Source organism: Bombina bombina, chromosome 3, assembly GCF_027579735.1.
Source record: "Bombina bombina isolate aBomBom1 chromosome 3, aBomBom1.pri, whole genome shotgun sequence".
NCBI lineage: Eukaryota > Metazoa > Chordata > Amphibia > Anura > Bombinatoridae > Bombina > Bombina bombina.
In genome coordinates this window covers 1,229,805,621-1,229,829,189 of record NC_069501.1, presented here as the reverse complement: position 1 = coordinate 1,229,829,189, position 23,569 = coordinate 1,229,805,621, and the positions used below count along the sequence as shown (strand labels likewise).

General features: G+C 40.6%; 1 protein-coding gene across 4 annotated transcripts in view; it reads left to right on the top strand.

Annotated features, from left to right (window-relative positions):
- Positions 1–23,181, top strand: part of GDPD5 (glycerophosphodiester phosphodiesterase domain containing 5) — a 903,012-nt gene extending 879,831 nt beyond the window's left edge. For all 4 annotated transcript variants that reach the window (XM_053708705.1, XM_053708706.1, XM_053708707.1 and 1 more), the window contains one exon: positions 18,349–23,181. In XM_053708705.1, coding sequence (XP_053564680.1) covers positions 18,349–18,467 — 119 coding nt within the window. In that variant the 3' untranslated portion in view covers positions 18,468–23,181. The remainder of the gene's footprint in view (positions 1–18,348) is intronic.
- The last annotated feature ends 388 nt before the right edge of the window (positions 23,182–23,569 follow it).

Here is a 23,569-nt window from a genome sequence, read left to right as displayed (position 1 = left end):
TACATTTCCCTAGTTAAAGGATAGTATCTCTTTTTCTTTTCTGGGCAGAAGCTTATTGCTGTCTTGATTTCTAATGTTCATATTTAACTGGAAATCAGTTTTTTCTTAGTCCTTCCGTCTGAACAGAATGGCCTCTATCTGGTTATGTATAGTTGGCTTCCCAGTTTAATCTCAATTTTTCCACAGGTATTGTGTACTTTGAACTGTGTTTGTGGTTTTGTGGTGCAGACCTTGTTCTGTTATCCCAGTTTCTCTCCTTGGCTGCTTCTTTGGTATCAAGACCTTCAACTTGTAGTCCTTCTTTCTCTCTGTATTCCAGTTGTCTTGGCTTGATAACACTGATGTAGAATCAGAAACACTTTGAAACTGTTTGTTCATTATTGAGTTTCTTATACAGGCTTGTAAGTCTGTGACTAGAGGAATTGCTGGAAGCATTTATTTCTTGGCATTCTTTTTGAATTCCCTGATTTATTGCTATTTTTACAGGATGTTTTGGCTAAAGGTTTATCCGCCCAGATATTTTTAAGGGTCAGTTTTCTGTCCTTTTTAGTTATGTTCCGTAAAATGATTGCTAATCTTTCTGACAATTTTTTATTTAGTCCTAGTCTCGCCTAGAATTAAGCCTGTTATTATTCATTTTTTCCTCCTTGAAACCTCAGGATTTTGCAGGTTACTCCTTATCTTATCTTATTTTTCTTTAGGATAAGGTTATGTTTTCTGTCTATTTAAGTTGGAGAATTTTTTCTTTCCTTCTTTATTATTCAGAGTGGTCTCTTCATGTTTTGGATTGTTAGAGTTTCATAACGTAATGTTGACAATACTTAGGTTACTGACAAAATTGTTTTATTGTTTCTTTTTGCTGGTTTTAGGAGTTCAGAGAATTTCTGCTGTTTCTTTGGTTTCTTGGTTGAAGCTTTTGATTCATATAGTTTTCCTGGAAGCTTCCACCTAGATGACTTTCTGCTAATTTTTTCAGACCAGTATCCACTTCTTGTGTTTTTATAATTTTTTATCAGTAGACCAAATTTTGCTAGTCAGCCATTTGGTCTTCTTTACATATTGTTTTCTTCTTAAATGGAAAGAGTCCACAGCTGCATTCATTACTTTTGGGAGTTAAGAACCAGGCCACCAGGAGGAGACAAAGACACCCCAGCCATAGGCTTAAATACTCCTCCTACTCCCCTCATCCCCCAGTCATTCTTTGCCTTTCGTCCCAGGAGGTTGGCAGAGAAGTGTCAGAATTTTTTATTTTTTATTTTGTCTCTTATGGAGGGTAGTACTCTTCGGAGATGCAGGGAGAGTCTTTCTGCGAAACCATCCCAACTCATATTAACAGCTCCTCAAGCAATCGGCGTTGTCGAACTTTGCCTGCTTTCTTCTCTCAAGTCCATGGCGGAGGTCGATGCCACTATTCGTCACACTTGAAAGGCTGTGTTCCTGTTCCACCGCGTAGATTCCGGTAAGATCGTTTAATTTTACTTTATTGTCAATGTAATGTAATGTGAATGTTTTCCTGAGAGGTTTCCACACCTTTGCGGGTTTAACTATATGACATAAGGGTCTCAGTGAGTCTCTGTTAGTATCTTGGAATCGAGGGTTAATATCTCCTGAGGGGGGTTATTGAACAGGGGGGTTTATAATCATGTTTGTTAAGTGATTCAACCTGCTTATGTGTGATGTTTATGGGCTTGTGGTTGGAACTTTGAGGCCTTTGGAAGTGGCGCAGCCTTTTGGTTGGGCGCGGTTTTTTGGACTGTTTGGTTCACCTTGTGTTCGGGCGTGGTTATATTCTGTTCCCCATTTCCGCATTCCTGACCGAGTGGCGAAGGAGATATTCTAGTCCGCAGGGTTTTGGTCATGGGAGGTGGTGAGTGCCCCAGCCATTGTGGGTGTCAGGTGCCTTTTTTGTTATTATAATTTAGTCCATATTGATATTTCCTCTATCCAGTTATGGAGGATTCTGATGCTGAGACTATGCTCGTTTCAGATTCAGTTACAGAGGATTATGATACCGAAACTACTTTGATTTCAGATTCTGTGTCCGGTGATGACTCCAAATTGGCCTCGTTGACACATGTCGACAAGTTTTCTTCCGTATGCCATATAAGAGCACCTCATTCCTTGTTCTCAGGGAATCAGGGGACTGCTGAGCCATCCGCCTCTGGGGCCCCCGTCCTCCAGGGGCCGAGTTCCCTTCCAATTCATACTTCTACACATGCGGGTAACCCAGTTTATGGTTCCTCTTTGCTAGGTGGCGTTTTCCCCCTGGAGGTTGCAGCACGTTTTCGCTTCCAGATAATGTTAGCGATGGTCCGTCTGCAGAGTCCAGACATTTTTGAGATTGTGCTTGTGCCCTATTGTCCCGGATCTTCCGCCTTGGGGTGGGCCTCTACAGTTCCCCGCGGGTGTAACTGTGCCGGAGTGTTGTGCCTTTCGTTACAGGATTGAGCGCCTTAGCGTGTTGCTTAGACATCTTTTTTAGTTATTGAATGACCCTATCGTTAACAGATATGGGGAATTTCAGCCTGATAATTCGAATGGTGCACCTCATTAGACATTTTTGAAGGATAGGGCTCCATTTGGCTGGTCCTGCGGGTAGGCCTGTGTCTTGGGCATTAACCTTCGGGCTGCCTTATATGTTATTTTGTATCCGATGGAATGTCTTTTATTTGTGTTTGTTTCCTTCGGGAACCATCTGGGATCGATGCTCTTTGTTACTTCTTCGGAAGTTGTAATATGGACATGTTAGTCCTATGTTTAATAATGTCTGTTTTTTTTTTCCCCTATGTGAGAGAATTTATGCAGCTTCCCGCTTAGGACCCTGAGTACAGGCTGGTCCTGTCGGGTTTGTTTAGTTTTGTGGCTGTTCAGACACGTGGCGCTGTTTCTGCTGGACTGGTTCGTTAGTAGCGCTGAGTGCTCAAGTTATCTTTGTTTTTTTTATGTTCAACTAAGCATTCGAGAGGACCTGTGGGTTCGCGAGGTGGGAAAGGATTGTTTCAGTCCTTATAGCCTTCAGTCATAGATGACCGGGCAGGGGAGTGTTCCACTGCGTCACTCTATCTGACATCTGATTTCATCAGAACCGAGAGTTTCCTTCTCCATGTGGGGGAGGGCTGGCGGGCGTAGTGCACCGTTACCACTGGTTGAGTGGTTTGGCCTTCAGTTTTAGGCTTCTGGATCGTCCTATTGGTGCTTGATCCAACAGCTTGTATGGATAGCTGTCCATCATGCGGAAGGTTTTGTATTTTGAAACCTGTTGCTGCTTTTGGCACCTTAAAGGGGTGCGTGTCAGCTGTTTCTAGTGTATCTAGATACGGCTCTTACTCTGGGCCGCGGAAGGTCTGTCTGAGTTAGGAGACCTTTGGGTCTTCTTCCATTGTCTCCAGGTGAGTCAGATCTCCTTTTGGGGATCTGTGTTCCGGACGTTGGTTGATCCCTGTAGGGACTTGCTTAGCTCAGGGTTTCCTGGAGCTGGGAAGGCTTGGCACCTTTCTCTCCCCTGTGTCCTCTGCCTGTGTGGAGGTGATGGGGAGACTATCCCTGCTAGTAGGGTTTTGGGAACTTCGAGGTATCCCTTCTGTTGTCCTGTGGCCTTGTGAAGTCCCTTCATTTGACTTAAAGCCTTGCTCCTTGGAGAGTTGGACTTTATCTAGGGGTGGTTCCTTACTTTGGTCGGGGCTTTTGAGTTCTTTTCGCTGTACAGATTCTCTGGATATGCTCCTTTCCCTTTGTCTGGCTTTTGGCCAGTCGTGATGTTTAGTTCCAGGGTATAGTTGCCTGAACTATTAGGTACCCGGACCTGTTTTTCTTCATGAGTCTTCCTCTTTCTGGGGCTTCGCTCCTGTCCCAGTTTTGGGGTTGTTTTGGATCTCAGGACTGGTCGGGATGATCCACGGTGGTGGGAACTGGGGCTATGTCCTTGCTCCATCTACCTAACCAGGTCAGGGTTGGCCCGGTTTATCTGAGTATTTATTTACTCCTTGCCACAGAGTAACCCATGTCATCTGGGGTTAGCTAGGTGGCTTGCGCCTCAAGATTGGATGGTTTCTACCCAGCTGCTGGCGCTGAATTCTAGTTTTTGGTGCGCCTAGGGGTAGCATTCCCCTGTTAGTTTGCCAGTTTACCCGTGGATTCTCTGCTCTACAGGCGAATGGGTTGGCTGTGCTTCTGTTGGGGGCGAACTACTTGTGAGGAGGTTCTTTCTAGGACATTTGTGGGAGATTTTTTCTTCCCGTTTAGCCGGTGGCTTCGGGCCTTGAGGGCGGTTATTGCCTTCTGACCTCTTCCCTTTTTCTTTAGGGGATATTCTCTTCTTAGGGAGATGGAGTCCTTCTAGGGGCTGGTTCCATGTCAGACTGTGGGGCCTTGTTTTGATAGATCCTTAGGTCTATGGCCTTGTCTGTTTTCAGAGTTGGGTTGTACTTGTACACTGGGGAGATGGCTCTGCCTTCTTTACGCCCATTCCTGTACCAGTTTCGTGATTCTTTGTTCCCTTATATTGGTGGCCCAGCTGGGTCTGCAGGTCAGGATCCCAAAGTGGTCTATGGGTCACAGTATCCTTTGGGATGTGTGAGCTTGCTGAGTCTATTCTGATAGCTTAATCTGCTAGGAGATGGTTTTCCTTTATCCTTGCTCCTTTGATAGGAGACGGTTTCCTCTTCCTTCAGGTTCTGAGGGTATTCTCTCCTTCTCGGGGGGCCTTGATGGAGCATTTGTGTTCCCCTTTTTAGGGACCTGTAAGTAGGTCCAACGGCTTAGGTTGCCTGGAAGCGTGCCTTCTGTCGGGGGCTGTTTTGTGCGGTCCGTTTCTTGATGACTGCTTCTTCTTCTTCCTTGCAAGCTCCTTCTGTGTCATCCTGTTATGGACTCTTTGTTTTCGAACTTGGGGTTTCGCCTGGGTCTATTACACGCTCTTTCACGGTTGAATACTTGGGTATTCATGCTTGCAGGTTGTTGGGGAGACGTCTTTTTGCTCTCCGTGCCCGATATTATCCCGGGTTTCGCCTGGTATAGGCGTGGCCACTTTCCCTGTTTGGGTTCATTTGGATCGCTGTGTGCTGGACCCACTCTTGGAGGTGCTGTTTTTTGTATTAATGGACTTTTTGGGTTCCTCGGTCCTCCTTTGCCTTGTTCCTCTTGGGGATTTCGGCTGCTTCATCCTTCATTTGTGAGGGGTGAGTGGTGGGGGACCGTCTATTGGGCGACGGTGTCTCTTGGTGGACTATTGGCTCAGTCGAGTCCATTTTGCGGTCTCTAGTTTGGCTCTGGACTGACTGCGAGTCAGTGTCACTGGTGCTTTTCCTTGAATTTTTTTCTCGGCTTCGGACGAAGCGGGATTTTTTATTGGGTAGAGGTTCAGGCCTGGTGCTCTCAGTATGGGCCGCCTATTGTACCCTCCTGTCTTGGCATTCAGTGTCCTCTATAGCTTGGGTATTGTTTTCCCAAAAGTAATGAATGCAGCTGTGGACTCTTTCCATTTAAGAAGAAAAACATAAATTATGCTTACCTGATAATTTCCTTTTCTTCTGATGGAGAGAGTCCACAGCTCCCCACCCGTATTTTATGTGGGGCGTCCTTATATTCTTCTGGCATCTTTTCACCCTGATATTTCGTCTACTGTTCCTTGAGGGGAGTGGGAGGAGTATTTAAGCCTTTGGCTGGGGTGTCTTTGCCACATCCTGGTGGGCAGGTTCTTAATTCCCAAAAGTAATAAATGCAGCTGTGGACTCTTTCCATCAGAAGAAAAGGAAATTATCAGGTAAGCATAATTTATGTTTTCTACCATTTTAATGTTCTTGTTTCTTCTGAGAGGCAGCCTTTGGTAGGGTGTCCTTCAGGCAGTTGTCTCAGGTTAATTTATTTTTTCCTGTTGGTTATTTTGTTTTGTTTCTTGGTTTTTGGACTCTATTAGAGTTGGGGATTAAGTTTTTCAGTGAAAAAACATTGTTTTTTTAGATCTCACCCTTTTCTGTTATTACTAGTGGACTCCACAGCTTATGTATATCAGTTTTCAGGAGTATGGAAGAAAACGTAATTAATGCTTACCTGATAAATTAATTTTTTTCATGTTCCACCCTGTTTTTTTCTGGGGGTTTTTTTCCTTTTTTTGCCTTCTCCTATTTTGTTGACTCGTTACTTTTACTTCCTCTTTATGCTTGGTTATACGTTAGACTGAGGTACTAGTGAGGTGGTAGGGGTTTTATAGAGTTCTTGGGGTTTGGGAATCTTTGCCTCCTCCCTGTGGTAGGGAAAAGTAATTCCCAGAAGTAATGGATCGTGGACTCTCACCACCATGAATGAAATTAATTTATTAGGTAAGCATCAATTTGTTTGTTTTTTTCCTTTATAATTCAGATAGAACATAACATTTTAAACTAGTTTCCCTTTCTATTATCAATTTCCTTCTATTGGCAGTGAGAGCCCACAAGAACATTCATAACCTATTATGTAATTACTCGACCTAGCCACCAAGTGGAGACAGACACCCTAAACAAACTGATAAATATCCCTCCCTCTTCCCCTAATCTCTCAGCAGTTATTAGCCTTGTGTCAGGCAGGTAAGCAGAGAGAGGTGCTCTGTAGAAGAAATTATGTTTTTAACATAGATTTGGCTTTCTTTGAGAGCCGGGGATGATATAGCCATATAAATCACAATATAGAGTATTGGTATGACTTACACTAAATTACAGAATTAACATGGGAAAGTTATCCTCTCTCTCGTGGCAACTTGTCTAATAGAGAGATGGCGTAAGGTTGTGTCTATATCTGATAAGTGCACTGTGAACATCCATTTCCCCTTTGCGACAGGTTAGGATCTGTCATAATTAGACCGGGGTACCTGTTAGCCAGCCATAATTCAGTGTGTTTATGGGGCTGAGAGGGAAGCGCTCCAGCGCGCTGTTATGCTGACACAGACCAGTGAGTTATAGACTTGCCAGGTCCTTACTGTAATGCATCATTTGTAGAAATGTTATATGAGTGAGTGAGTGAGTAGAGCGCTGGAAATATGAGATTCCAAACACCTCACTAGAAGAAAAAATCCTTCTGTCTTTCCAAATTAGTAGTGAATACTGGGTGGGTTGTGAGGGCGCTAAAGAAAGCTAAAGGAATCTTAGATAATATATAATGGTGAAAAAATTCTAATAAAAAAGTCAAACCCTGATGATATTATTTACCTTAAAGGTATATATGCAATACTGACTGGTGCTCAGTGTGCCGTGCACAAACGTATCACTTATAATAAAGTGTAGGGTACATATATAATACTGATAATACACTGAGGTTATTTTATCAAAAAGTTTTGAGATATAAATATTAGTACTCAAATTTGAGACAGTTTCGATATTAGTAATCAAATTTCAGACAGTTATATGTCTCAAACCAAAAACTAAGGGGTGGTTTTAGTTTTAACGCTTATATTTCGATCCGTTAAGGGTCTGGTCACTATCTGTATTAATTTAAGTTTGTACATTAAATACTCACAGTTTTAGTATATATTATTAACACAAAAATCAACTTTCACGTAGTAACGAATTACACTTTTTAGTTGCACTTTTTTAACCAACACCCCTTGGTTTTTGGTTTGAGACAGTCTGAAATTTGATTACTAATATCTAAACTGTCTCAAATTTGAGTACTAATATTTATATCTCAAAACTTTTTGATAAAATAACCTCAGTGTATTATCAGTATTATATATGTACCCTACACTTTATTATAAGTGATACGTTTGTGCACGGCACACTGAGCACCAGTCAGTATTGCATATATACCTTTAAGGTAAATAATATCATCAGGGTTTTACTTTTTATTAGAATTTTTTCACCATTATATTTTATCTAAGATTCCTTTAACTTAACTTTCTTTAGCGCCTTCACAACCCACCCTCTATTCACATCATTTGTAGAAACTCAAGCCACCAAAGAATTTTTTAAAAGACCTTTATTTTTCCATAGGTTGGGTCACAAAAACAGAGAGAACGTTTCAAGCCTGCAATAGGCCCTTAGTACATGCCTAAGAGCTTATTGCAGGCTTAAAACTTTGTTCTCTCTGTTTTTGGGACCCAACCTATGGAAAAATAAAGGTATTTTAAAGAATTCTTTGGTGGCTGGAGTTTCTAAAAATGATGTCTTATGCAGGAGGCCCAAGTAGGCAGACTGCTAAAGGAATCTCTGCATTGCCTGTCTCCAGCAGGCCCTTCTGTGGATTCCCAGGTTTCGGCTAATGCGGATGTCCCTATCCAACAGCCCATGGTCACCACAGGTCACTGAGAAAATAGCAGTTTGATCCCGGCTGGGGTAGGCCCCTTTACCAATGACCTCACAGCCCATATTCAGTCTGCTGTGACTACTGCTCTGAGCGCTGTACCCGTAGCAGGAAAAAGAAAGAGAAAATAAAAAAAATTGCTCTACTACAGGGTCTAGTAGACTTATTTTCACTGGTGTGACCAACGTGTTTTTTCTTGCCATAGAGTGAAAACTTGCGTATATTACAGTTTCTCCATGAGGACCTGGAGAACGGCCTGTCGGCCAGTTCTCTTAGGAGTCGGATCTCTGCCCTTTCTGTTCTATTTCTTAAGTTGACTCATTTGCCAGATGTTCATGGGTTTGTTCTGGCTCTGGCCAGAGTAAGACCTGTTTTCAAACCTGTTGCTCCTCCTTGTAGCCTGAATTTACTTCTTAAAGGGATACTGAACCCACATTTTTTCTTTCATGATTCAGATAGAGCATGCAATTTTAAGCAACTTTCTAATTTACTCCTATTATCAATTATCATTCTCTTGCTATCTTTTTTTTTTTAAAGAGAAAGTTCAGACCCTGAACAGCACTTGTTTATTGGTGGATGAATTTATCCACCAATCAGCAAGGACAACCAAGGTTGTTCATCAAAAATGGGCCGGCATCTAAACTTACATTCTTGCTTTTCAAATAAAAATACCAAGAGAATGAAGAACATTTGATAATAGGAGTAAATAAGAAAGTTGCTTAAAATGACATGCTCTATCTGAATCACGAAAGAATTTTTTTTTGGGTTCAGTGTCCCTTTAAGGTTATTCAGAGGGCTCTGTGTTATCCTCTGCATGCTGTTTATATTAGGTTATTCACTTGGAAAGTGGTTTCTTGTTGGCTATTTCTTCTCCTCGCAGAGTTGTTAGTTTTAATGTGTTATCCCCCGTATCTAGTGATCCACCAAGATAAGGCTGTGTTGAGGACAAAAATAGACTTTCTACCAAAGGTAGTCAACACTTACAACATTAACCAAGAGTTTGTGGTTCCTTCTCTTTGTCCCAATCCGTCATCCTCTAAGGAGAGGTTGCTACATAACCTGAATATATAACCTGAATGTGGTTCGGGGGCGTTGAAGTTCTACCATCAATCTACTATGGAGTTCTGTCAGTCTTTTTCCTTATTTGTCCTGTTTACTTGTAAGTGCAAGGGGCAGAAGGCATCAGCTGTTACTCTTTCCTTTTGGTTGCAAAGTCTGATTTGCATGGCTTACGAGGAGGCGGGTCTAGAGCCCCCTTCAAGAATCACAGCACATTCCACTCATGCGGTATCTACTTTTTGGGCCTTCAAGAATGAAGCCTCAGTTGAACAGATTTACAAGGCTGCAACATAGCCTTCATTGTAGACTTTCACAAAGTTCTATAAATTTTGATGTTTTTGCCTCCGCAGAGGCTTCCTTTGAGAGAAGGGTTCTACAAGGTGGTGCCTAGTATTAGGACTGTCTTTACTACTTTTCCCTCCCATACATTCTTGAACTTCTCAGCTGGGGTATTGGTTTCCCGTAGGTTATGAATGTTCTTGTGAACTCTCACTACCAATAGAAGGAAAATAAAATGTATGCTTACCTGATAAATTAATTTCATTCTTGGCAGTGAGAGTCCACGACCCCGCCCTGATGCAAAATGTGAAGTGGGTGGGGGCGGAGTTAACTGCCGAGCTGAGTGGAAGCTTTAGAGGAGAGCTCCATTACAAATATACTGTAACTACTTACTTAAAAAAACTAGTAAAAAGTACTGGCTCTTTACTTTTTGTGGCTAATATATATAAGCCTGCACCTTAGCAATTGTTTTTTGGCACATTGGCTACTTCAAAGACTGAGACATTGGTCCTACCTAACTTCTAGACACCAACTTGGAACCAGCCTCTGAAGGGCGCACCTGGACAGGCTCGAGTCTGCCATCAGATCTCTGGAGCCAACTGAGAGACCGGCTAGGAGGTATCCCTTGTGCCCACTATAGCCATTAGCTGCAACCCACCGGAAGGGTCTGGAGACATCGGCACCAAGCGGAGTGGCGCAAACGGTCGCCATCTTGACTCCATCCCCTGCATTGAAAGCCCGATTGTCCATAAAGCCCCGGGCGAAGAACCTGACCTGCATCTAGGGCCAAAGAAGGTCTGACCTGCTTCTCCGTGACTCACCTGAGGTCGGATCCTACCTGGTGAGGCCAGAGGGCATAGTGGCGACCCTGCAGACACACCAATTAAGGAACTACGCTAAATCTCTGGTTGCCGGGTGAGAAACACTACAAGTATTATTCACACACTGTTAGGGGGCCCCCCGAATTATTTAGTCTGTGTTTTTAGACTTCAGCCCTTGGGCCCTTACAACCTTCAACACCTTACTAGGGGCACCCCTATGTAAATTTTATTGAGTCTGTTTATCCCCTTGTGGCCTCAGTATAACTGTGTCAAGCAGCTACTTATGTCAGTTGCTTAACTAGAAGTGCCTGCTTTATTATAAAAGCACCTATGCGCATCAAGTCGCTTTATTTAACACCATCCTTTAACTAAAGAGGGCAATAAGGACTGTGTCTAGACAACTAGTGACAGGAAAGGTTAACCCCCCAGGTGCTGCCACTTACCCAAGGCACAGAATACAAGAAACCCCTGCCGCTAAGTGAAAGATAACACACACATTAAAAAGTCTGGATCTTTAAATAACACATAGGAGTTCATTTATTGCCAGCTATTGGAGACTCTCTACATGTAAATTTTGACCCTCCATCTCCATAACCTACAACAGCCTAACTTTCACCTCTTCTGAGAAGTCTGTAGGACTCTCCGAAAATTAGAATATTACATGCAATCAATAAAACAAGGATTGTACATACCTGTAGAACAATATCGGACCTCTGAAAAGTATAATCATGCATACTGTATGTACTCAGTACTTGGTTTGGGCCCCTTTTGCAGCAATTACTGCCTCAATGCGGCGTGACATGGAAGCTATCAGCCTGTGGCACTGCTGAGGTGTTATGGAAGGACCAGGATGCTTCAATAGCGGCCTTCAGCTCTTCTGCATTGTTCGGTCTCATGTCTCTCATCTTTCTCTTGGCAATGCCCCATAGATTCTCTATGGGGTTCAGGTCAGGCGAGTTTGCTGGCCAATCATGCACAGTAATCCCACAGTCATTGAACCAGGTTTTGGTGCTTTTGGCAGTGTGAACAGGTGCCAAGTCCTGCTGGAAAATGAAGTCAGCATCACCATAGAGCTCGTCTGCGGAAGGAAGCATGAAGTGCTCCAAAATCTCCTGGTAGACGGCTGCGTTGACCCTGGACTTAATGAAGCACAGTGGACCAACACCATCAGATGACATGGCTCCCCAAATCAACAGAGACTGTGGAAACTTCACACTGGACTTCAAGCATCTTGCAGTATTTGCCTCTCTATTCTTCCTCCATACTCTGGGTCCTTGGTTTCTAAATGAGATGCAAAATTTGCTCTCATCGGAAAAGAGGACTTTGGACCACTGAGCAAAAGACCAGGTCTGTTTTTCTTTAGCCCAGGTAAGACGCTTCTAACGTTGTTTGTTGTTCAGGAGTGGCTTGACAAGAGGAATACGACATTTGAAGCCCATGTCCAGGATCCGTCTGTGTGTGGTGGCTCTTGTGAAAGTCCCCAACACTTTTGAATGGCCTTTTCCTGACAATCTTCTCCAGGCTGCGGTCATCCCTGCTGCTTGTGCACCTTTTTCTTCCACACTTTTCCCTTCCACATAACTTTCTATTAATGTGCTTTGATACAGCACTTTGGGAACATCCAACTTCTTTTGAAATTACCTCTTCAGTCTTTCCCTCCTTATGGAGGGTGTCAATGATGGTTTTCTGCACAACTGTCAGGTCAGCAGTCTTTCCCATGATTGTGATTCCTACTGAACCAGACTGAGAGACCATTTAAAGGCTCAGGAACCCTTTGCAGATGTTTTGGCTTAATTAGCTGATAAGAGTGGGACACTTTGTGCCTAGAATATTGCACCTTTTCACAATATTCTAATTTTCTGAGATTGTGGATTTGGGGTTTTCATGAGCTGTAAGCCATAATCATCACAATTATGACAAATCACGGCTTGACCTATCTTGCTTTGCATGTAATGAGTCTATCTCATATATTAGTTTCACCTTTTAAGTTGCATTAGTGAAATAAATGAACTTTTGCACGATATTCTAATTTTTTGAGTTTCACCTGTATACCAGTGTTTTACTTTTGTCACTAACCAGTATTTTTTCGCAAATAGTATACTGTATATTGTATGCGTGGCCTCAGTTGTGTAACATTATCTAGCCTGCCATGGGTAGGGGTTTGCAGACTCTCCCTCCTTTCACCCTTTCTTGCCCCGCTAGTTTGAGCGGGTCATATCCCCAACCCTTTTTCCCCCCGAAAGGGAAGTACCACTAATCCCCAGTGGCACCTTTCTCAGCACCCGGTTCATATTTGCCCCTACATCTGCCGCACTGCTATTTGGCAAATTTGTATTTAACATTAGGTAGAGGTGCCGATAATATGCCACCCAGCCCCTCTCTAAAGGTTTATACTGTATGTAATATCTGTATATTTATGTGCTGTTAGACATAATTTTTTCCCGATAAAACTGTCAGGGTGCATACCTCCGGAGAATACCATAGTCTCTTGGGAGTCCTACAGAATGCCTCACTCTGCTAGGAAGTATTCTAAGACCCCTTCCAAACAAAAAAAATGATCTATTCTATTTCCCAGCCAATTACAGAGCCAAGCATGGAGACCAACAGAGATCTGAGTGATCTTGACTCGCAGGATAAGGAGTCCCAGTCCAGTGCACATTCCACCGTATCATCCTAACATTTCATCACAGAAATTACACTTAAACAAATGCTGGCTCTACAGACACGCTCTATAACCCAGGAAATTCAGCATAGCTCTGCTGAGCTAAAAAATAACTCTCGGAAATCGGAGAAAGGGTGGGTGCCCTGGCGCGTAAACAGGATGATATTGTTGTTGATCAAACAAGCCTACTTTCCTATTCGGAATGCCTAGCCAACCAAATATCACAACTTGAGTCCAAACTGGCGGATGTGGACGATCGGGCCAGACACAACAACGTGCGTTTTAGGGGCATCCCAGAAAGTGTCACTCCACCTGAACTGCACAACTACCTTCATGCACTACTCAAGGAACTGGTGGGCTCTCCTGAGGGTCTAACTAGTACCATGGAGAGAGCACACAGGTCACTCTGTTCAAAAGCAGTGGCACCAGACAAGCCAATAGACGTGATTGTATGCTTCCGCAGCTTCCTATACAAAGATAAGCTGATACAAGCTGCTTTCAAAAAACCAACTTTAACTGAAATGTTTAAAGACGACCAACTTTTGCCTGATCTTTCAGCTCACACCCGACAAACAATGCCGACAATTTCAGCCTGTTACCTCCGCAAAGCCAACATAAAGTACAGGTGAGGCTACTCTACTAGACTAATTATTACCAAAGAAAACCAAACCTTTATGGCTTCCTCACCTACTCAGGGGCTCTCTCGCCTCTCATCCTGGGGGCTCGCCGCTGAACCCCCACCATCGCAAATGCCTAATAATCCAAGATTGCACTCCTCTGCGCCAAAATGGATAGCTAAGGATCAGAGATTAAAACGTCCTAGGCCATTCCAGTCCAAGGAACCATCAGAACACCAGGAGGCTCTACCTGATCTATTGACCATGGGTCTACTTCATGGGTGCACTTTTCTCTCTGGACGTCGTGGCATTGGAGGTATGCAAGTAATGTTTCTATTAATGTTAAGTTATTGTATTAGGTTTAATGTTTATAACCTTGTTACAGTTTAATATGGAGCAGGGATGGTATTGTTGAATCCCCCCCCCCTCTGCTTCTGTTAGCACTTTGTTCTCCCCCCCCACACACACACACACTAGGGTTCTGTTGTGGTGAACTATTTCCACCACACTTTTAGACGCTATATTCCCCTCCCTTTTACCCTGTGTTTCCTCCCTATTGCCCCTTGTTTATCTGGACGGGAGCCCCCTACACTGCCTAGACGACACTTTGTCTTGTAGCTATGTCTACAATGAGAGTTCTAACACATAATGTTAGGGGCCTTATTTCCCTCGCACAAACGTAGTTTGTTACTACGATCCCTTAAACATCACAACCCTGACGTTTTTCTCCAGGAAACTGATTGGTCACTGAATGAACCCTTTAGGTTTACTTCCAAAGAGTACACTAACATTGAATTTGCGCTATTCTCTAAAAAGGCCAGAGGGACTGCCATTTTGTTTCACAAGAGACTAGCTTACGAGTTAATCTAGATCATGAAAGATCCCCAAGCAAGATACCTAATCATTATATGCAGACTGAATCATGTGGTCTACACACTAGCCTCAATATATCTCCCAAACACTCATCAACCTATCTGCTTGAAGAAGATCTTGCATATAATAGACCAATCTAAACAGGGTAGAGTTGTCTTGGCAGGGGACCTCAACATGGTTTGGGATCACAAAACAGATAGGAAAACCTCTGTAAAGGATAAATCTCACTGACCAGCTGAACACCTAGCCTTCAAATTCCGCAATATAATGTCATGTTATGTATACTATGATGTCTGGAGATCACTCCACCCCAAAGATAAAGACTACACACACTATTCACACTCGCACAAAGTATACTCCAGACTCAACTACATTTTCTGCACTGTAGATACACTAGCTTTAGTCAAACTTACCAAATATTTCACTTTGCCCTTGGTCTGACCATGACGATGTTCATGCTGATATCCTCTCAGAAAACAACGTGCCCACTAGACCTCCTTGGTGTATGTCTCACCACCTCCTGTCAGATGTACCCTTTAGAGAAGAACTTTGCAGACACACTACCCACTTAATACATTCCAATGACAAATCACTAGTACGAGACGATACTTTATGGGGGGCTGCAAAAGCTACCATTAGGGGACTCCTGTTCAGAAAACAAGCACATCTCAGGAAACAGGCAGGTCTCTAACTCTCACTAGCTCACATAAAACTCAGAGAATTAGAAACATTGAACCAAGGCGCCCCCTCCATTCCCCTAACGCTTCAGATTACTGATATTAAAAATCATATATCCCAAATGGAACTCCGCAGAACACAAATTAACCTAAGAAAGATAAAACAATTATTCTATTATAAAAGCAACAAAGCTGACACCCTTCTAGCCAACAAAATCAGAAATATAGTAGGCTCAACTCGTATCCATCACATTCGCCAATCGGACTTAATCTTCAGACTCCCATCTCACATAGGCAAGGAATTTGCACATTTTTACTCGAATCTTTACAATCCCAGAGAGCTCTGACAAACCCCAAGCAACCCACCCAGAACATATCCGTACTTTCCTGGAATCACACTCCCTTCACTCTCCCTTTAACAGTGCGATTCATTGAACTCCCCGTTTACCCTTAAACAAATTCAACATGTTAATAAAAATTTAAAGTCATTTAAATCCCCAGCACACTTTTATAAGACCTATATGCGCAAATTATCCCCCCTTTTACTCAGGCTCTACAATTTAGCAAGAGAGGAAGGCTGTTACAAAAAGGAATTTTTAGAGGCCACCATTATCTCCATCCCCAAACCTAATAAAGACCAGTCACTATGTTCAAGTTATAGGCCGATATCCCTCATTAATGTGGATATAAAAATCTACTCTAAACTACTCGCCAATCGTATTTCCTGCCTCCTTCCCCACCTTATTGACCCGGATCAGGTAGGGCCCAGACAACACTAGACGTTTGCTCAACATACTAAGCCTATCCTCTAAATACAATAAGCCTTTGTCGGTCATCTCCCTAGATGCCAAGAAGGCTTTTGACTGAATACGTTGGGACTACCTATGGGAAGTACTTGGGAACTTTACATTTCCAATTGAGATCATAACAGCAGTCAGAGCCCTTTATTCTAACCCTACCGCATCAGGGGACCCGGTTTTCATTCTTCCCCATTTCCAATCTCAAACTGTACTAGACAGGGCTGCCCCCTGTCGCCCTTGTTGTTCGCACTAGCAATTGAGCCCTGGCAGAGCAAATTAGAACTGACTGCCAGTTGAAGGGAGTCAAATTATTTGGAACTGTGCATAAGATAGCCTTGTTCGCGGACAATGTCTCAATTTTCTCCTCAGACCCTATACATGCCATACCTAGGCTCATGTCAATCCTAGATTCTTTCGGAGCCCATTCTTACTCTAAATGAAATATCTCAAAAACAGAGATATATACTCGGGGTATTTCGCCCAGTCACTTACAATATTTGCACTCTAGCTATAACTTCACCTGGACAGATAAACTTGTTACACATTTAGGGGTTAAACTCTCCGGCAGCTTTACTCAAGTAATAAAAGACCCTCTCCTGTCAGAACTTACAACCCTCAAAAATAAATGGAACCTGCCCTACATCTCCTGGCTAAAAAGTCCCCAAACCTCTCCTTTTACAATTTCAAAATGAATTGACAAAATTCATTTTTCAAAACAACCCCCCAGTGTGGCTCGCAAAGTCCCAAACACACAGGCAGGCTAGCGTCGCCTTCCGTGATTAGATAATCTGAAGGTGCTCTGCTCACTCACATAGCACAATGGGGTGTTCTCCATTCTCTGAGTAAATGGAGGTCAATAGAGCAAGCTTCCTTGCCTCATAATATTTATCTTCGTGATCTCATTTGGACCCCTCCACATTGCCGTAGAAGCCTAGAGATAGTCAACCCTATAGTCTTTGAATGCCTTTCTATGTGGGACAAACTCAGGCACTACCCTTTATTTGCACCACATCCCTATATAATGGAAAAGGACATTTTCTATAAACTAAGCAATTCAGACCTCTTTGACTTCATTTGGGCCAACTGGAAAGACAAATATGACACAGCATGGAAACCCAATGTCTCAACCACTGACTGACATAGTCTTTCCTGACGTAGACCGGGACTCTAGGTGGATACCCCACATTTCTGCCTTCCGCTTTCCACTACATAATCACAGTTACCCGCTCCCCTTTCTCCTCCGCCCTCCTCCCTTAATTATATATATACTCCAGATTAAGGGACTACCTAGTCCTTTTCTTGATTTACACCTATTTCTCTTGAATTCTCTTAATTTGTCATAACGTCCTTAAATGGATGAGTGTTTGCCTGGTTACTAGGCTCACATTGCCTTCACTATTGCTTTGAATGTCATTGACATATAATATCTTTGGTCTTTTTGTCGTTTTGTCTGACAACTTATGTACCTTGATTACTTACACCAGCTTTCTGTTATGTAAGTTGAAACTTCAATAAAAATTTGAAATTGAAATAAATATGAAGTGGCAGCAGTCGTTTGCACCTCTGTACCCCTTGTATCTCTTCACTTTACCTTATCCTCAGCTTGAACTACTGAGAGGGTAGGGGAAGTGTGAGGGATATTTATGACTTTGTTTGGGGTGTCTTTGCCTCCTCTTGGTAGCCAGGTCGAGTTATTCTAATAGGTTATGAATGTTCTCGTGGACTCTCACCGCCAAGAAGGAAATTAATTTATCAGGTAAGCATAAATTTTATTTTTGCTTCCTTCTCTTGGTATGCTTTTGTGAAGGAGCAAAAATGCACTACCGGAAGCTATCTGAACACATCCGTAAGCCAATTAAAAGAAGTATATATGTGCAGCCACCAATTAGCAGCTGGCTAACAGCACCTGATCCTACCTCAATATGCTTTTCAACAAAGGGTGCCAAGAGAACAAAGAAAATTAGATAATATAAGTAAATTAGAAAGTTGAGTCTAAATCATGAAAGAAAAATTGTGGGTTTCATGTCCCTTTAACATCTTTGGACACTTCACTTATAATGTATTAGCAGTGTTTGCTGTAATTAATATACATAATACAAAAATCTAAATTATAAGTTAATGTGTGTATTTTTGTTTAGAGTGTGGGTGAACTAATATATAATATAAGTTATAGACGGATTACTTAGCAGCCTTCGTTCTAAACACTTCTATTTCATAATTCCATTGTTCTGTTTTGTAGGTGCGCTGCTTATTTAAAATGTTTATTCATTATTCTTATATTTGTTGTTGCAGAAATAAACAATATTGACACCAATATCGAAGAACTTTCGCTGTGTTCAGAAGGCCGTTATGACGGCTTTGCAAATGATGCCGTAACTCCAACAACCAATGATAAAACCCACATGAGCTAAGGAAAAGAAACGCCAACGGCACGCGATACAACAATACAACAGGTTTTATAGTGACACATGGACCCTCTTCCTTGGTCAGAAGTTTCTCGAACAGGGACGTTTTACAAGACTTCTCAATGCCAGGACAGTTTGTTTATTTTTGCTATTATGGTCATTTTGTTGAATAATCAGGACTATGAAATTGTATATATGTAGAAAGTATTTGAATCCTTTTTGTTGTTTTTTTTTCCTTTTTTGCATATTTTTTGTGAGTAGGACACAAGTAAAAACTTGTGTATAAACTTTGACTGAGCCGAGAGTATGTTGCAAACTCAGCCTGCGGAAGGCTTCATTCCTGCTTTCTTCTGCGGTTTCACCAACTGGTTTTACGAATGATTTCTGGTTTCAACATTTTTTTCCCAAGGATCATAAAGCTTTATTATATTTTGCACTTTTTAGATCCTTTAAAGTGGATCTATCAGATAAAAATGAACTCATCTCTTTGTGTAAAAACTAAAAAGAAAACCAATGTATTGTTCCTACTATTGGTGCAAGAATTCTCTTCCATAAATGATTCAGAATGCACATATTTGCTCCACACTGCAGAGACCGCCATAAAAATGTATTACATGTGCTTCCTATAAAGTGTTCTGTAGGGGAACTTGTGGACACATTCTGCACCCTTGAACGCTATCAACAACAATATTGGAGTGGCATAAGGCAGCTCAACAGATGCATCTTATACCTCTTTTTGGACACACTTGGTAGTTCCCTCCTAGGGACAATATCTTATATTATTTACATAATCTTTATCTAGAGGCAAACATAATTTAGACAGCCATTTCATATCTCATCAAAAATATATATATATTTATGTTAGCGTCCTACAACGTTGATCTAGCGATGTGTTACACACTGACTGACAGCCAATGGTTACTCTATTAGTGTAGTTAGTACAACTTTTAAATGCTGCTAGCTGTCCATTTGGCAGACGAGTTGTCAGTTAGCTGAAATAGAATTCATTCTTGTTGAGTTCCGTCTCACTGACTAGTAACAATAGCCTACTCTGGCACTAATGTCTTTTAAGTGGTATTGTACTCTGATCACTAAAATCAACACCTATTGGTGTTAAATCGTTTTACTGTGTGATTTACTTTAAAGTTTAGGAAGTTTTGATTCATGCTCAGAATATTGTTTTTGCCATATAATTTGCTCAGAACAAATGACATCCTTATTTGCAGGATCTATTAATTTGTCGCATGATTACATCCCAGGAGGATCAAGTCTGGCTGCTGATAGGTTCATGTTTTATAGTCATTTATAATGGGTGTTTGCACAATGCTTTCTGAAGGGAATATGTATGTTATGTATGAATAATTGGGAGTACAGCTTTTCAAAACGAACACAAATGATACATCACAAGTAAAACCTACACAAAATCAATATCACGTGGTGCTTTTTTTAAATTTTTCTTTCTACAATCAATTTACCAACACTAGCAATTTCAATGTGTCCTGTTACCAACCAAAAATAAGCCAACCTAAAATTGTTTACTGTTAGCTATAAAAGGATTATTCTAATTGAAATTAAAACTGGGCTATTTCACCACAGCATGATATTGTAAACTAGTGTTCCGTTTATTTACATCAGTAAACTGCATCTATTTTTGTTTTTTCTTCTCCGTGATTGGTTTGTTTTCCACTCCCATCGAGCCAATCTCTGCAAGGGTAATGGAGCTGATTTCAGCGTAGAGGTTAAAGAGACAATAAACACTAAATACATTTAGGAGCGTATTATTGATGTTATTCCACACCTTCTTCTAGTCATGGGTGCTGTGTTGCATTAAATTGCTTATGTGTATGCACATGTTCAGCAACTCACCTTCAGATACCTGCAGCGAAACATCAGTTTCAAAATGGTGGCACCCATAATTAGAGAGAGGTACATTAATTGTAATTAGTGTTTAGTGTCTCTTTAAAGGGACACTGAACCCAGTTTTTTTCTTTCATGATTAGAGAGCATGCAGTTTTAAGCAACTTTCTTTATCAAATTTTCTTAATTCTCTTGGTATCTTTATTTGAAAAGCAAGAATGTAAGTTTAGATGCCGGACCATTTTTGGTGAAGAACCTGGGTTCTTGCTGATTGGTGGATAAATTCACCCACCAATAAACAAGTGCTGCCCAGTGTCCTGAACCAATAATTGGCTGGCTCCTTAGCTTAGATGCCTTCTTCTTCTTAGATACCAAGAGAACAAAGAAAAATTGGTAATAGGGGTAAATTAGAAAGTTGCTTAAAATTGCTGCTCTGTCTAAATCATGAAAGAAAAAATTTGGGTTCATTGTCCCTTTAACTAGATGCAGTATTTTTTAACTGATGCCTTTAGAGGATAAATTGGTTATAAATGTTATGCTGGAACCAAATAGCTCTGTATTTTTTTTTTTTTTACTACAATGATCCTTGAGTTACTTTTAAAGGCACACTGGGCTGTTTTACCAGCTGCATTAAATGTATTGTGAATCTCATCTTTAGGTTTATACTTTCAATCGAAATAGCTGGTTTTATTTATTGAAACAACCACCCATAATAAATGATTATACTGTATTGACCATTTGTTTATGTAAAGAGAGAGATCAGACAAGCTAGTCATGTTTTTTTTAATGAGTATGTTCTGTAGGCAAATGAGTGGTGGTTTTAGTGAGTAAATCCAGATCTTAGTGTGTTGCACTTTCACAAGAAGAAATTTGGCTCTGAAAGAGCGAATGCCTCGAGAGCTGCCGAATGCACATTTCTAGTGAGCAAAATCAGCTATTTTAAATGCAAAAATAGACCTGGCAGAGCAGTTCCTATAAATTTAATACTATGCAGCTGGTATTACGAGTCGATTGAAACAAATTAAGAGAAAATACATTTTGCCATTTTTCTTTGTCTTTTGACATCATGTAGACAAAGTCCCTATAATATATCAGTTCTAGAACTGATGACTATTTCTGAGCATTTACATTGTAGTAATATAAATTAATTGGTGAAAGATAATGAAAAAAAATGTTTTTTTTTTGTTTGTTTTTTTACAGATCAAAGCTTTTGGTACCCCAATTAGGGATAGATTACGAGTGAAGCGTTATTTACCGCTCCCGCTTGCGCGCTAACTCCACTGTAAGTAAGCTTTATGCACATGTCGGGTAGCGGGCATATTACAAGATAATAATAAAAAGTTTTCACACGAATGCTAACTTGATCTGCGCAAATAGCCGTCAACTTATTCCCCCAAAGACTTCAATGGAGGGCGAAAATCTACAAAAAAACATCCTTTTCTCGCTCACAAACCCGATCGCATTTTCTTAAGTGCGCTAATATATTCATATTTCACATTCCAATGTTCCTTCAAATTGCAGAATATGTTCTATTTATTCTTAAAAACATATTTCTATATTTGATGGTATTTTGGTAAAATTTGTATCTATACCTATATCTGTGTATATATATATATATATATATATATATATATATATATATATATATATATATATATATATATGTATAATATATAGGAATATCTTTTAAAAAATACTTAGAACATGTGTGAAGAACATTGGAATGTGAAATATTTACAGTTCATACACCGTTAAATTCAATTGCGCTCAAGCAAAGGTGTTTACTTTCAACACATAATATGCATGCTACTTCTGACACGTATAGAGCCACGATAAACCCCTCGTAATCTAGTTCTTAATAAGGTCATGCTGAGCTGTTATATGTCTACAAGATCAAATGAAACATTATCATCATGCACTAACTCATAAGCTGAGTGTCTAATGGCTTAGTGTCTGCTACAGGTTTAGTTACTGTAGAAACTAAATTGAAATAGTAAATTTGGTTCCTTCATTTTTCTCTCTGACATTAAATTATCAATGGTAGACAAAATGATATAATATGAAACTCAAGTTTCACCAATACATCACCACTAAATATAACAGTTTTTTTTTTAAGATGTTCCGCTATGGTGTAACATATCTCACCCAAGACTACTAAATGCAAAAGTACAGTACTAATCTTGTGAACCAAAGTAATACTTGCCCAGTATAATGGACGGATGCCACTCTAAGAAAATAGCAAATTTCCAAAGCAGGCAAAGAAAAAAAAGTTATGTTGAAATGTATGACCACTGGTTCGTATGACACCTAAACAAGCTAGCACTAGGACTTCTGGCAATGGTAGATATTTTAATGTGATTTTTTTTAATATGTCTTGCTTCAAAGTCAGAAGGAAGGAAGGAACAGCAATAGTTTGTGAATATGAAATTGGGTTCCTGATTGAGACAAAAAGAAATTTAAAAAAATTAGGAGGCAGCTCCCCTGCGTGTGCAATAATAATTTTGACCTTCTTATGAAAATAAATCTATTGTGTTTTATTTTTTAAATATAATAAAATTGTTGTTAATGACAATGTTCATTTGTTTTAAGTAGGTGCTCACTGCTAATAGAAGGAATGTCCTATAGCTACGTACTGTAGCATTGGTTATTTTGTTTAAACCAAATGTGTGTATTGTATGTAAATATTCAAACAAATTCCAGGACTGCAGTTGTGTAATCTGTTCCAGACCATATATGGCCATTTATCTATAGCTGTACCGACAGTATTTATTTGGTGTCTTCTTTAGTCAGGCTGTGAGTGAGACAATGTATTTGTAACTGTATTTTATTTCGAAATAAATGAGTTTCATATGGTTTCCTACAATGTATGTTTTATTTTTTATGGTTTGTTATTGGCTTCTCAGTGCACCTATTTTAATAATGACTAAAGGGCTTTACCATTAATAGAAAAGTTAACGCATCTGGTCGCCAACACACAGAACTACTCATATATGAACATGCAGTGAGTATCCTAAAGGTAATTACAATAACTGTATTATTTATACAGCAATTTTCCCCTCAAAGAGATTAATCTCTTTGTATAGCACAGCAAGCATTTGGTGACAGTTGATAAAATAACTGATGTTACCGTTACACAATTTAAAGGGATACTGAATCCAAATAATTATTTCACGGTTCATATATATCATGCAATTTTTAGCAACTTTCTAATTTACACCTATTATCAATTTTTGTTTCAGCACACTGGATAG